The 13,890-nt window shown below is 45.3% G+C and overlaps 1 protein-coding gene across 6 annotated transcripts in view; it reads right to left on the reverse strand.

The window, feature by feature from the left end:
* Positions 1 to 756: 756 nt before the first annotated feature.
* Hlcs (holocarboxylase synthetase) overlaps positions 757 to 13,890 on the reverse strand; it is a 189,277-nt gene continuing 176,143 nt past the window's right edge. For all 6 annotated transcript variants that reach the window (XM_058577279.1, XM_058577278.1, XM_046438828.2 and 3 more), the window contains 4 exons: positions 12,677 to 12,837; positions 8,873 to 8,987; positions 6,300 to 6,513; positions 757 to 4,734 (listed from right to left, as the gene is read on the reverse strand). In XM_058577279.1, the coding sequence (XP_058433262.1) occupies positions 4,563 to 4,734; positions 6,300 to 6,513; positions 8,873 to 8,987; positions 12,677 to 12,837 (662 nt within the window). In that variant the 3' untranslated portion in view covers positions 757 to 4,562. The remainder of the gene's footprint in view (positions 4,735 to 6,299; positions 6,514 to 8,872; positions 8,988 to 12,676; positions 12,838 to 13,890) is intronic.

Raw genomic sequence — 13,890 nt, forward strand, 5'->3', positions numbered from 1 at the left:
GTACCACAAAATGTTTTAACATCTACCTGGTTATTAGCCTTTGGGGCTATATTTAGTACACACAAATCAGGAAGCCTTCTGGAGCAGGTCAATAGCTGAGGAACAAATGACAGTGTCAATAGACTTAACCAAGAGTGTGTACTTAAAGATAAAATGTGTGCTCGTGGAAAATTCCTCATCTGAACAAATATCAGAATTTTCACAGCCTAGAACGGGAAGGAGGATTCCTCTCTCAAAGCCCCTTTCAAGACCGCAGGGGCTCAATGCAAAGTTGGCAAGCAGTTACCACGGCAACCTAATATTGTTCCCTCCATCTTCAAGAGTCTGCACACTGAAGCCGGCGCGGTTCCCCGACTTCTGTGAGGCTCTAGCAGGGGAAGAGGAAGCATTTTAATAAATATGCCTCCCTTTGATAAAAAAAAAAAAAAGAAGAAAAATTGTACTGGGCCCTAACATGTACCATGTTGACAAAAATACCAGATCAAATGGATTTGAGACATAAGCCCAATTCAGGACTGGCTTGGCCCTCCAAGGGGCCTCCCAGGGAAAGGAATTCCTTTATATTCTTGGAAGCCCTTTTCTAGAAAAGCCATTCCATTCATACCTCTGCAGGGATGTGAGCGGGTGTGAAGGGCCCTGAGGAAATCTGTAAGAGCCCCTATTGCCCCCACCCCCACCCTTTCATCCCTTTAAAAGTCCTGTGAGGCATGCCCCCCCCCCCTTCCAACTAAGGCAGGATTTCCAATGGTCCATACATAAAATTCACCCAGGTTGTAATTTATTGGAAGTGTACATTGAAGTAGACTGCGGGGGCTACTTCTGATAAGATGGGAAGCCAAAGAACATTTTCAAATAAATGCCATAAAATTACAGTAGCTTAAAATTTTGGTGAATCATAGTCTGTTGGTTATTTAAGATGCATGGGTCAATGTGTTCCTGAGCTTAGGTATATGCTATGTAAGATTAAAATCTTGGGGGGAAAGCTTTTGACAAAAGTTGAACAGTTTTCACAAAAGAAAAGCCCTAAAAGAACAGAATCTAGAAGTTGTTAGATTTCTTTCTCATCACCACTAAAGCTTTGTTGTTGTTGTTGTTGTTTTCTTTTAACCTTTGCTAATTTTTTTCTTTGGAATAACAAGATTGCTCTTTTGTCAAAAATACATAAAAACAAAAACACATCAAGCTTCTTAATATTTAGAAATACATCCATATTCCTTATTACGTAAAACTTAATTTATTTTGTAAAAAAGTCTTTAAATATAAACATAAAATACTGTAACTAAAACAAGTGCCTATTTAAAAAAATTAAATGTGTAGTAGAAATACGAACAAACTCAAAACATAGAGAAAGTACATAGAGTTTATTTTGGTAGACTTGCTTTTTATAGGCATTGGTTTAAAGTGATTCTTTTCACAGATGATTCTTTGAAAAGCTAAAAAAAAAAAAAAAAAAGCAAAGGTTTACATTTCCTTTTATTTTAAAGATGCATAGTAATGACCTGGAAATAAGGATTCTGCCATTCCTGTCTGTGAGAGCCAGCAGATGGAGAGAAGGGAAGCCCCACTGGCCTCCTCTTGGCCCCCTCTGGAATCTCCTTTGCACTCTGTGAGGCTGGCTGCTCCCAGACACTAGAGTGAGAGGCCATCGTACAGTATATTGGGGGTCAGGGGCCACCAGAGGCTGCAGTCCCTTGGCTTTCACAGACCTGTGCATCCACCCCTCACCGAGGCTGGATAGGCAGGCTACTTGCTCCCGTGTCAGGTCACGCCGATGTTCTATGGCATGATCCACCAGACCCAAATCCTTCCTCCTTCCTCTACGTCCCTGACAGCATGCTCACCTTGCTTCAGGGGGCCATATGAAAGCCCCTTCCCGCTGTGTGTCCTGTTCTGGAGCATTTCCTCACCAGTCCAGAAGTGGGGATACCTCGCCTTTTAACAAAACCTGGAGGCACTCAATGAAACTGGGGGACAATCTAGTGATCTACAGTTTAGTGGCTACGGATGAAAAGTTATGAGGAAACACAAAGTTTCCATGAAGACTTTAAAGCTCCTTGAGATGCCAGATTGCTGAGCACAGAAATCCCCCAGTTGTAGAGTGTGGGTAGCCTCTGGCAGACTTCCCCAGCTCTACTGTACGCCTTCATTCTCTGCATTCGGCAGAAATTCCAAGTCTTTGGTTTGTGTGAGGCAAAACCAGGTTTATGGAAAACATAGCATCTGCTTCATGTCTATTTTGTCTCCCTCAAGACAACTCGATGTCCTGACGAGCAAGAGTACCCTTAAAAAGCTCAATTGCTGAGGCCAAGCAGTGCGCCCACAACATCTCCGGCTGCTTTGACATGGCCACACTTCATTAGTTTTAATTTACAGAAAGGAAATTAAATGATAACATTTTTTTCCCAAAGCAGAACTGTCCAGAATAGGCCTTCAGCTTAAAACAAAAACATAGCATGTTTTTCATTAAATAATCCCCCAAAGAAATTCAAAATTCAAAACGCCAGCTCTGAGGGATGACTGGCCTTATATTACAAAGTTTAAGAAATGAAACTTGCAACATTAGCTGGAGATCTTTGTCCTTGATGATATTCTGCAGACTCCCTCTCAAGGGTGAGTCCATTTTCCAATTTTGGGGTGGTGTGACTTTTATTTTAACTCATCACTAATTCCAAAAGAAGACCTGGGCATTTAAGAGAAAGTGATTTTTTTTTTTAAAGAAAAATAATTCTAATCGGAGCCTTATTTGCAAAAATTACTTTTGAAGTTCTTTTTTAAAAAAAGTTACATTTCCAAAAGACACATATTGGATTGGTGTACTTAATGAAACATGTTATTTTTTTCCTCCTATGGGGCTGTCTGTGTCTGACTAAAGGTAGACAGATTTTTATACTGAAAACCGCAAGTTTCTGGAATTAGCCTGACTGCGTAAGACCTGGATAAAGACGGTGCTAGTTTACAATGAGGGGATTTTGTTCAAAGCTGAGGGCTCCATCAAGTTTTCTTTCCACTAACTTCAATTGGGACTGGCAGGAAGAGAGAAGAGGGGACAAAAATTGGCTCTTTAAGGCTGAAAAGTAATGGGTGTGATTCATACGCTCAACAGAGATAGGAGTTGTATGGAAAAAGTGTGGGTACATCTGGAAATGGCCAAGATACAAAGGCTTCCTTCCCTTTGTTCTTCCATGGAGACTTTTAGCACATTGGATTTTGAAGGTTTTCTTTTAAAGCCACACACGCACACGCACACACATGGAGAGAGACACCCCCACACACACATACTCCCTCTCTCTCTCTCTCTCTCTGAACTGATGGCACTCAGTTTCAACATCATTTTCTCTCTTGGCAATATACGGAAACAGGGGGCAAAACACCTTACAAACGCAATGCCATGGATTGGATCCTCTGTGTACTGCGTGGTCTTGTAGGAATGCTACACATTTTGAAATGAGCCTGAAATTGGTTTAAAAGCTTTAAAAATCCTCCCTGAGTGTGAAACTGAACCTTCATCTCCAGCTGTTAGAGCCCAAGCATCTACTCCTGCCTCTAAGTAGTGCCCCACCGATGCTTAAAAGATCTTGAACTTGATCAAATCTCTTCAGAATATGCAGTAAACTTGAACTTGGGAAGAAGAGCACATAAAATAATGTCGAAGTACTTGACTGATTTCCTCTACAAGTCACTGCGACCACGCCAGCTGGATGCCTCTCTAAGCCTGCAGACATGGTTACGGGGCCACCACAGTGGAGAGCAACTCTTGGAAGCCTGCCTTCTCTTTTCTTCACAAACACAAATGTAAAATAATTAAGTGCCACTGTCTGTTCTGGTGGGAAAATCTCTCCCTGGATGCTCAGGGACAGTGATCAGATACCTCTAACCCACCACTGGCCTGGACTGCCATGTTTTGATTTGCCTTTTTTTTAAATCTACAGTATATATATGTGTATGTATGTGTGTATGTGTGTGTATATATATATGTGTGTGTGTGTGTGTGTGTGTGTATGTATGTATGTATGTTATAGATGGACACAATACCTTTATTTTATTTATTTATTCCTATGTGGTGCTGAGAATCAAACCTAGCGCCTTCCTAAGTGCTAGGTGCTCTACACCTGAGCCCCAGCCCCAGCCCTTGATTTGCTTCTTAATAGCCTGGTGGTAAAGGTCTCCTCTCCTGGGAGAGCATCTGACTTAGTCCTTTGCTGTTTCCACATAACATTTCCCCCCCAATAAACACAAATTCAAGCCCAAAGGGGAAGAGTGATTTCACACCTGTCGAGGGGCTTTACCTACACTGAATCTTCCACCTGTCAACCCTCTATCTAGAAGTACCATCAAATACCTGATAAAATAACAACCACAAAATAATCAGAAAAGCCCAGAAATATAGAAAAAAAAATAATGAATTATGAAATGACTTGGAGGGAGAAAAACAATCCACCTAGAACTCTACATGAGTCTTCCAGCTCCCCTGGTGAGGAAAGGCGGCAGCGACACCCGCAGAGCACCTGTGTGGCTCTGCCAGGCCCCTGCCATCTGCAGACACGCGCCACCCAGCTCCTGCTCTACCGCCGCTTGGGCAGGATGAGGTTCCGCAGCATGTCGAAGGAGTTGCCGTCCGGGTGCACAGTCACCACCTCACCGCCCTCCTGATGAACCTGCAGGAACCCGGAGTCATCGAGGCCCACTATGGACACCTTCGGCCCCTCGGCACTTCCCAGGCGGACTTGTTGACCGCTGAAAAGGAAGCACAGCAGGTCACTGGGAGTACAGTGGGAGGCTGGCTGCGGACAAGTATCTGAGTGTTTATCCCATTATGCAAAGGTGGGGTCCCAGGGAGAGGGTGAGGCTAGCTAGTGGACCTTCCCTGGTCCCAGGTGACTGGTTAACTACTACTCAAACGACAGGGTGGTTGGTGGGTTGGACTCTCTTAAGCCACTGACACTCCCAATTCTGATCACCCTGCTGATTCCCTCACCCCCTCCACCCCTCAAAGGCCACAGTGCCACTTCTCTGGGTTGTTGGGTTGAGACTTGGGGCAGGAAGGCTGAGTCAAAATAAAAGACTGGTCTTACAAAATAAAGCTGAACAACATCAATTACAAGAGAAATTAATTCTGATCTTGCTTTCTTTGAATATTTTCCAGATGTACCTGTTCATTACATCCTTGTTAATTGTTTTCAGAATGGAGAATTCCCTCATACCTTAATTTTAATTTTGTATCATTAAAATTTTTATTTACTTATTTATTTATTAATTTATTTTTAATGGTGCTGGGGACCTTATATGCTGGGTAAGCTCTTTACCACTGAGTTTCATCTATAGCCCCTCAAATTTTTATTTTGAGGAATTCCAAACCTATAAAAAAGTTGAAAGAACAGTCCAACAAACCTCATCTCCCTTCATTTATATTCATACCAAATAATAACATTTTCTGTATTTGCTTTCTCTCTTCTCACACACACAAACACATTTATTTTTTCTGCATCATTGAAAATAAGTTTCAGGCATCATGACACTTCATGCTTAAATACTTTAACATATATCTCCTGCGAAGAAGAACAATCTCCTATAAAACCATATAACACCACTGTCACCCTCGAGAAATCTGGTCTTGATACACTAGTGATATCTAATGTACATTGTACATATTAGATACATGCTATCTCATATATGTGTAGCTAGTCTTTGTGCAGATTTCCCCATGTTCAATGGCTATCCTCTAAACACAACACGTTTACCTATCATGCCTCTTTAGCCTTCTTTAATCTCCAGCAAGTCTCGGCCTTCTCTTTGTTTGCGGGTTTGAAGACACTGCCTTTCCAAAGGTGGAGGCTGGTCATTACACCTCAGAGGTTCTCAAAGGTTAGCTGTAGGAGAGTCCCTGGAGCATCCATCCGCACACAGTGTGCAGCCAGGATTTAGTAGGTCCTGGCTGCGAATTTGCCTTTCTAACAAGTTGCCAGATGAGGCTGCCCCTGTTTCCTGGAGATCTCACTTTGAGAACCACTGTTCTAGAACATTCCACCACTTAGATGTTTTGATCATTTTCTCTCAGAACATAATAAACTGATTTTAAACACTTTCAACATTGTGTCCTCCCCTCACATCCTACCGGGAGGTATGAGATGCCTGCGTTCCCACTCCTGGCAACGCTAAAAGTTGGTCACTATGGTGGTGCCCACTGGGATTCTCCATCATGAAAGTGAAAACTAATTACTCAGACCAGGATCCAGGGCCTTGTTTTAAGACACTATTTTAACCAAGGAATTTTAAAAGAATGGAGACAAATGAGCACTGACCTGTGTATCCAGTATTTGTAATAAAGGGGAAGAACACCATTGGGCCCTTTGTCCTGGAACGTGTGGATCAGTGTCTCCAGCACCGTCACCGTCCTGGCGATGAGGTAATCTGCTCGCAGGGGCTTCAGTGCTGCATTGTGCTGCTTATTGTATTCTGTGACGAGATCATTGATGCAGATGGTAGGATTACTGTTGGTTACATTGAATCCACAGCCTGGGCAAAAATAAACAAATAATTGATAAAATGAGCAGTTCAACATCTTGATGGTATCACACATTCCTCTCCACCACCTGGAAAAAGTTAGTGATTGTTTTGTGGTTGTTACTGTAGTGCTGGGGATCCACCCCAGGGCCTTGTCCCACGTCAGGCAAATGCCCTACCACGGAGCTGCATCCCAGCCCTACAATAATTGTTTCACTTCCTTATCATTTCATATCTACTATCTCTGGCTACGTAGAGACTGATATATCTCTGAGACCATCTTCCTTTTTATCCTTCCTATATAAGTGAGGACCATCTCAACTTCACTAGAAAGAATAAGTTGGGGGGAAAAGTCACATCTCACTGAATTTAATTAAGCAGAAGCTATTATTGCAGCAGAACTTAGTGTTACTTCTGAAATAACGACTCTCATGTGGTCTAGCTAGGAATTGTGCTCTGTATCCAGCCCAAAATGAAGTATTCATTTATTTTCCTACTTGAAAAGAGAGAATACATGCTTGAAGAGAGAGAATTTTATTCAGGGCTTAAGGCGTAAACTCTGGATTCACAGATTTCAAACCTTTGCCACGAGACATCCCTAGAACACAACTAATATTTTATCCTCGGAAGCCTCCGGGGCTGAGGCTCTGCTGTTGGGAAGGGGCAAGTTCCTAGGTGTGGTGTTTGAATTCGCTCCTCTGTGCTTACTGCTCCCATCCTCTGGGGGAGGGGTGGTGACTTCAGAGGAGCCCAACCTCAGCCTGCAGCAGGTCCCTGAATCAACCTAAGAGGTTTTAAATAAGAAAACAGGACTGCAAGAGCTAGGTCAAGGCCATCACACGGTCAGTGCCTCTAAGAAAAAAGTCCCCACAACATTTGCTTCAGGTGCAATGACACACCTATAGTGATAGGACTCTTCAGGAAATGTTTGGCCTTTATTAATGTAAAGGGATGGATGGGCTAGCCTCTGATTTTTAAAAGCATATCTCAGTTATTAAAACACAAAGCAATGTAAACTGCACTGGGGAAAAAAAAACAAGTATTTATGGTAATGGGCAGGATCTGCAGCTGTGCCTTTGTCCACTTATCCAGCAACATATCTGAAGCACCTATTGAAAGCTGAGCATTAAACTGAGAGCGATCCAATGCTGAAAATCTCCCCTGCATTCAAAAACTTGAAAGTCCTAGGAAGATTAGTGACATTAACTACTGTCAACTTAGGCTCTGTCCTTCCAAGGACCAAAGAACACCCTGCTGACAACTCTGAATCTTTCCCTGGTTGAAGATTGCCCCTAGCCTCCAGTGGCCTTAAGAATTTAGTAAAAGCTACGGATTCATTCCCCCTTGTAGACAAAAATCTTTAGCTCCAAAACTAAATTAATTTCTTCAATTCCAAAGCCATCCCCAGGCCTCTTTGATATCTGTGAACACCACTTGGAAATTTTTGCAACTACCTCAATAATTCATTTAAAGATAGGCAACGGAGCTGTAAACTATGAAGTAGCTTGCCCACAATAATACCGCCAGTTGGTAGCAGAGCTGGAAACATAAGCCTTGTGTTCTTTGGCTGGCACTTCAACACATGGTCACATGTTTTCTGTCCATTACTGATTTCTGAACACCAATTAAATTCTACTGGGCATCAGGGGCACGTCGGCAGTTAGATGAACAGGGACCTAAGAACTTCTGGAAATGACTCTGAATCATTCTTCTTGCCTGATCTGAATATGCAGAGGTGAAACGGGGATTCCGGACCCCACCTTGACCAGCCTGCAACTGCTTTGAAAGGTTAAAAAGAAGAAAACTCTTTCATGGCTGGAAGGTCAAGGCTCTGTGGCACAAACCTGTAATCCCAGCAGCTTGGGAAGCTGAGGCAGGAGGATCACGAGTTCAAAGCCAGCCTCAGCAACTTAGTAAGACCCTGTCTCTAAATAAAATACAAAATACAGCTGGGGATGTGGCTCAGTGGTCGAGTGCTCCTGAGTTCAATCCCTGGTACCCCCCCCCCAAAAAAAAAGAATGTAAGGTCAGAAGGAGAACTCTTAGAAATTAACCTTCTTATTACATAATGGTATATTGTTTATTTTCATTTCAAATTCAATGATAAGCTGGAGTGTGTGAGGGATAAGAACCACACCTGTTTGATGTGATACCATCTGGTGGTTTCCATGGCCTTAGTCAGGAAATTCTAAGCCCTGGAAGTGCTCTCAACCACCTTGGTCCTCTCTGCACATTACCATGCTCCATAAGACCCAGAAAAGTTATCCCATTTGACAATCCGCTCTTCCCCTTGTAGGCATGAATGAGCTGTTTTAATTTTTGTTGTTTTATTAATCTAAAAACTGCAAATGGAAAGGCTTTAAAAACTTACCAATAAGTATATAGAATGTTTCTCCCATAAGGGTTGAGTTAACCAGAACTCCTCCGATCTTCATAAGGTCACTGTAATAAATATCGTTGGGCCACTTCACTCGCAAGTTGATATCCTAAAGGAAAATCTGCACATTAATGAAGCAATCACAGGACACAGAGGGATGAGATGGAGTCATTGAGCCGAAAGAAGATGAGCAGAATACTCCTGAAACTACTGCATCAGAGGCCTCGCCTGGGCCTTCTCCGTTTTTCAGACAACTAATCACTTCTTGGGGACAATTCAATATTGAAGCAGCTCTTGGGGCCAGAAGGTGAGAGACCTAGAGAACATACTTAGCATAAACCCCAGAACTCTCCCCTACACCCCATCACTGCTTTTCATCATCAAAGACACTTTCTGAAGATGCCTCCTGTGAGTCAAGTTCATCAATCACCTCAGTATCAAGAGCCTCCAGCGAGGTGTGCCTATCTCGTGCTAGGTGCAGGGGGCAGGAAGAGAAGGACACTCTCAGGGTTCACTCCCTTCCAAAGATCGTGCTCAAAAAACAACATGCCCCTGAATTACCAGCATCATGAATGTTGGTTGATTCAGTCCACATTGTTGAGACACTGTAGAAGTGTCTTGAGCAGAATGCTATGAAGACCCAGAGGAGGGACTTGTTTTACTGAGTTATTAGAGAAAACCCTGAAGATCTTCCAACAGTCAACTTGGACAACAGAAGTGGACTTGTCATGTGGTCCGTTACAACTCCATCTTGGGGATCTGTTTGTGCCCTGGTCACAGTAGAATGGACCAAGAGGAGATACTGCTTTGAGTGAGACCACCCGGGCCTTTACCACCCATATGAGCAGAGACGGGACTGGACCATGTGGACGTCATAGCCACCAGGCTCAGACCTGAGGCTGGCAGCTAGGTCTGGCCATGTGGGGTAAAGGAGGCTCCTCTGGGGACGTGAAGCTGGGAAAGAGACACTGGGCACTATGAAGCCAGAGACCAGAGAGCAGCTGGTGGTCTCCAGGTCCTGCGGGGCTCGTCAACCTGCACTGTGTCCCAGGCACAGCACCGAGCCCCTTCTCAGCACGAAACTCGCCTGCTGGGACTAGTCTCGTCTGTATGGAAGAGATTATGTGGCTGCCTGAGGTTCCAGCACTTGGAAGTGTGAAGCTGGGATTCAGACCAGGCCTCCCCGACAGCCAGGCCTGGGTTCCAACACTGTGCCGTGGGGCCTGCTGCTCCTGTGAAGCCCTCCTTTCTGACAGGCTTCTTACCTCCCCTGCTCTAGAAGCTCTGCGGTCCTAGCACAGCAGCCTGGGCTGAGAGCAGAAGTGCAGGAGCAGCCCAAGCACCAATAACGTGGGGTGCTCACAACGGGACCTTTCAATGACAAGGACCTTTATGTCTCCTTTCTGCCTCGAGTCAGGGTTCTCAATGTGGGGAGGCATCTGGCATCCTGGTTGTCACAGCTTGAGAAAGACAGTGCCCTGGCATCTAGTGGGCGGAGGCGGGGCTGCTGCTGCATGTCCCCTCAGGCCAGCACTGCCCGAGGACAAAAATGTCAGCAAATCATCAACAGGCCTCAGGTTGAGAGGCTCCTCTAGAAAACCTGTGAGCTGGAGACTTGAGCCTTTGTCACTCTCCCAATTCTCCAAGGGATTTCTTTCTCTTCTCTTCCTGCCACCTGTGTCCCCACAGTGGCACGGTCAAGCCTCTGCCTCGACAGGAGGACAAAAGAGTTCCCATAGCTCAGACATGGCTCCTCTGCCTGGTGGGCGGCAGCTTTTCTGAGCTGGCCCTGAGCGCCAGCTCTGGCTAGGCTTCATGTTTTCCGATTTTGTTCGGGAAATGAAGCAGCTTAAGAAATTCTGGGTTCTCATGAGGGCAAACAAGAACGTCTATCCCGAGATGCAGAGACCGGCCATGTTCTCAGTTTTTCTTTTCCCAATCACTGATTCAAACAGCTGCTGTGATCCTCCCGTGGCTAAAGCAGTGTGCTCGGTACTGTAGGGACCCAAGTGGCAGGAACCCTGCCTTCAAACAGCTGGAACTTCGTGGGAGACACAACAGGAGCCCACAGGACTCTGCTTCAAGGCAACGTCAGAAAAGTGGTTCAGACACTCAAGGTGCTATCGGGCTGTGGAAGGAGGGACCACTGAGAGACTCGGGGAAGGCACCTCCCTGAGCTGGGTCTTAAAGGGTGAGCAGAAGCTCAAGATGCAGAGGAGAGGGAGGAGCAGGGATGGGGGGAAGTGATGGGCAAGAGTCCAGGCAGACGTCACAGAGAGAAGGAGCAGAGGGAGCCGGAGCAGGCCTCCCGCAGAAGCTCTGGAAGGAGGTGGGCCCTGCAGTGATGTGCCTGGGTCTGGTCTTGGTTTCCACACGGATGTAACATCTAACTAGGGGCCAGCCGAAGCCCGAGTGAAGGTCACAAGAAAAGTGAGCTCTACATAGCTGGGGCCATTTCAACCATCGAACAGTGGCTCTATGTAGGCCAATGAGGCTATATTAAAATAAATTCAATTCAAAATCCAAATCACACACACAGGGGTGCTGAGGCGATGACTGTGGAAACAGGCTGGGAACCCTGGTAGAAGTTTCTTAAGGTGCACCACGGAGGGCAAGCCTTCTCCCTCCCCACAGCCTGCTGCCCCCAGAACTTGGAACAGCCCTGTATACAGAAGGAGCTCAAAGAATGCTGCTAAGTTAACCAGTAAGACTACAAGGTCAAAGCCCTGAAAAAGGTGAATAGATTCATTTAAGATTCTAGTCTCAGTATTTAACTTACTTTCCTAAGACTCATTACCTGTTGCTCGGTTGACAATACTTCCTCCCATGATGGAGCTTTGGATTCTGAAGCTTCCTCTGAGAAGTATGCAGCTCAGGTGCTGCAGACCTGGCTCCTGAAGGTCTGTGACTGTCTGAGGAGCCCCCAACTCAACAGACAGTGGGGACACTGAGTGTCTGGTAATAAGCATATGTCAGCATATTGTGGGGAACACAGACTTTGGAATTATCTACACCCAGGGGACAGCAGAGACGCATGTGCACGTGAAGTCGTGGCCACAGGGGACGGCAGGTGAGAGGCAATGGCGAGGACTTTTCTTTAAATACCAGTGGAGGACCTCAGCTTCTGTGAGAGTCCTGCTCCTAACATATTGCTCCAGGAACCCACACGATCATGAGAACTGCAGGTGGGAGGGAGTGGGAGGACCTCCTTTTTATATCCATGTGAAATCCTTGCAGGAACATTTGGGGGGCATGCGGGGAGGCAGGGAAGGAAAGGCTCCAGTTATCATCATCCTCTTTTCCTTGTCTTTTTAATAACTGCCACCAAAGCATCCCTCAGTCACAATGACACACGTACCTCTGTCCTTACTTTGGGAAAGACAGTGACTGACAACCCTGGATGCTGAACTCAGTCAACCGTAGACAAAGGGTAGCTCTGCTGAGCAGAGACAATGGTAAACGCAGGTAGGAAAAGAGAAGGGTTTTTTTTCAGTCCATAAAATAAGATTTTTTAACAGAAAACACAGAAAAATAGCTCCCATCCAGTACTCCATCAGAAAGAAAAAAGGAAAGCAAGAAAGCTGACAAACAGGAAGGACAGAGCATTCTGGAGGACACAGGCACTCTGGCGGGGCCGGCAGAAACACCTGGTGGTGCTCGTAAAACTGCACTCTGCAGCCAGCAAAGGGCAGGTGGAGGTTCAAGTCCAGCTGCCAATTCTGCAAACATATGCCACAAACCAAACAGGCCGAGCTCTGCAGGCTCAATAAGAAGGTAAGGGAGTTGAACTACACGTACCTGATACTCGGGAATGGACCGCACTGCCTCCACAGCGGCGAGGGACATCAGGTGCTGCACAAACGGAATCCTCTGTCCCAGCTGAGACCTCAGGGGGATGGAGACCAGCACAGTAGAAAGGGCACAGCCCACGGGGCTCAGCCAGGCATTCGGTCCCCGCCCTGGAACACAGACCATTGGGTATCTAGTGCTTCACCAAATGGACGCTCTGAGGTGGGAGAGTGCCCCACTTAGTATTCTGGAGTGAACTCAATAATCAGAAGGGCACTGTAAAACTTGAAGCTGTGTTGCTGAAAGGGTTTCCCTTAATTAGCATCATGCTCTGTCCCTGTGGCATATCATTTATGCTCTGATGACTGAATCTTACAGCGTCTGAACATGGGCTTGCCTCATTCTCACTGCCAGTCACAGGGTGAAGACAGACATGCTGGGAAACTGGAGCAGTCTACACTGATCCAGGAGAAGTTCTGCAAGCCACTTTTTCAAAGTGATCCTGTTATGGGGTTGTCCACACAATCCAGTGAACATCACTAAACACCACAGCAGTTTGCTTCAAGTGGGGGGACTGTATACCACATGCTGGTTATCTCAAGAAAATAGTTTTTAAAAAATGACCCCTAACATTAACTCTCTGAGTTGTTACTTTTCTTAAAATTTAATTTAGGAAAGTAAAATGATCAGAATGAGAAGTATGATTAATCAAAGTTCTTTTAGAATGTTTTTAAAAATCCACCATACTGAGTCCCATAGTTTTGAATCATTTTTTTTTCTTATTGAGCTATGTTCAAGAGGAATAAGTGCAAAATAACAGATTTTTATTTCTCTGCTTCTTCTGAAAAAGCTACACGAGCCTCTGAGAGCTAAAAGTATACTCTGTGGGCCTGGCTGGGGATCAGGAGGGGCAGGGCCAACCTGCTGGTGTCTCTTGCAGACACTGGGCAAGGAACCTGGGGCAGACCGCACATGGGCTCTGGAGGATCCAGGCTCTTGTTCCAAGACCAGCGGGTGGAAGAGGCCCAAGCAGCACCCTGCTTCTGTGGTCACTTTGCAAAAGATCATTGATCTAGTGTCCACTACATGAAAATTCCAGTGCTGGCTAGGGTGGGAATACACACAAGCGAGAAGCCCTTCCACATGATACTTAGAGACACAGAAGGACCCTTCGGAGGACCTTCAGGAAAATAAATCTAACACAGTTATGATTTACAAATGCA

This window comes from Marmota monax, unplaced genomic scaffold (assembly GCF_021218885.2).
Source record: "Marmota monax isolate L192 unplaced genomic scaffold, Marmota_monax_Labrador192_F-V1.1 WCK01_AAM20220418_F8-fsc00125, whole genome shotgun sequence".
Classification (NCBI taxonomy): domain Eukaryota; kingdom Metazoa; phylum Chordata; class Mammalia; order Rodentia; family Sciuridae; genus Marmota; species Marmota monax.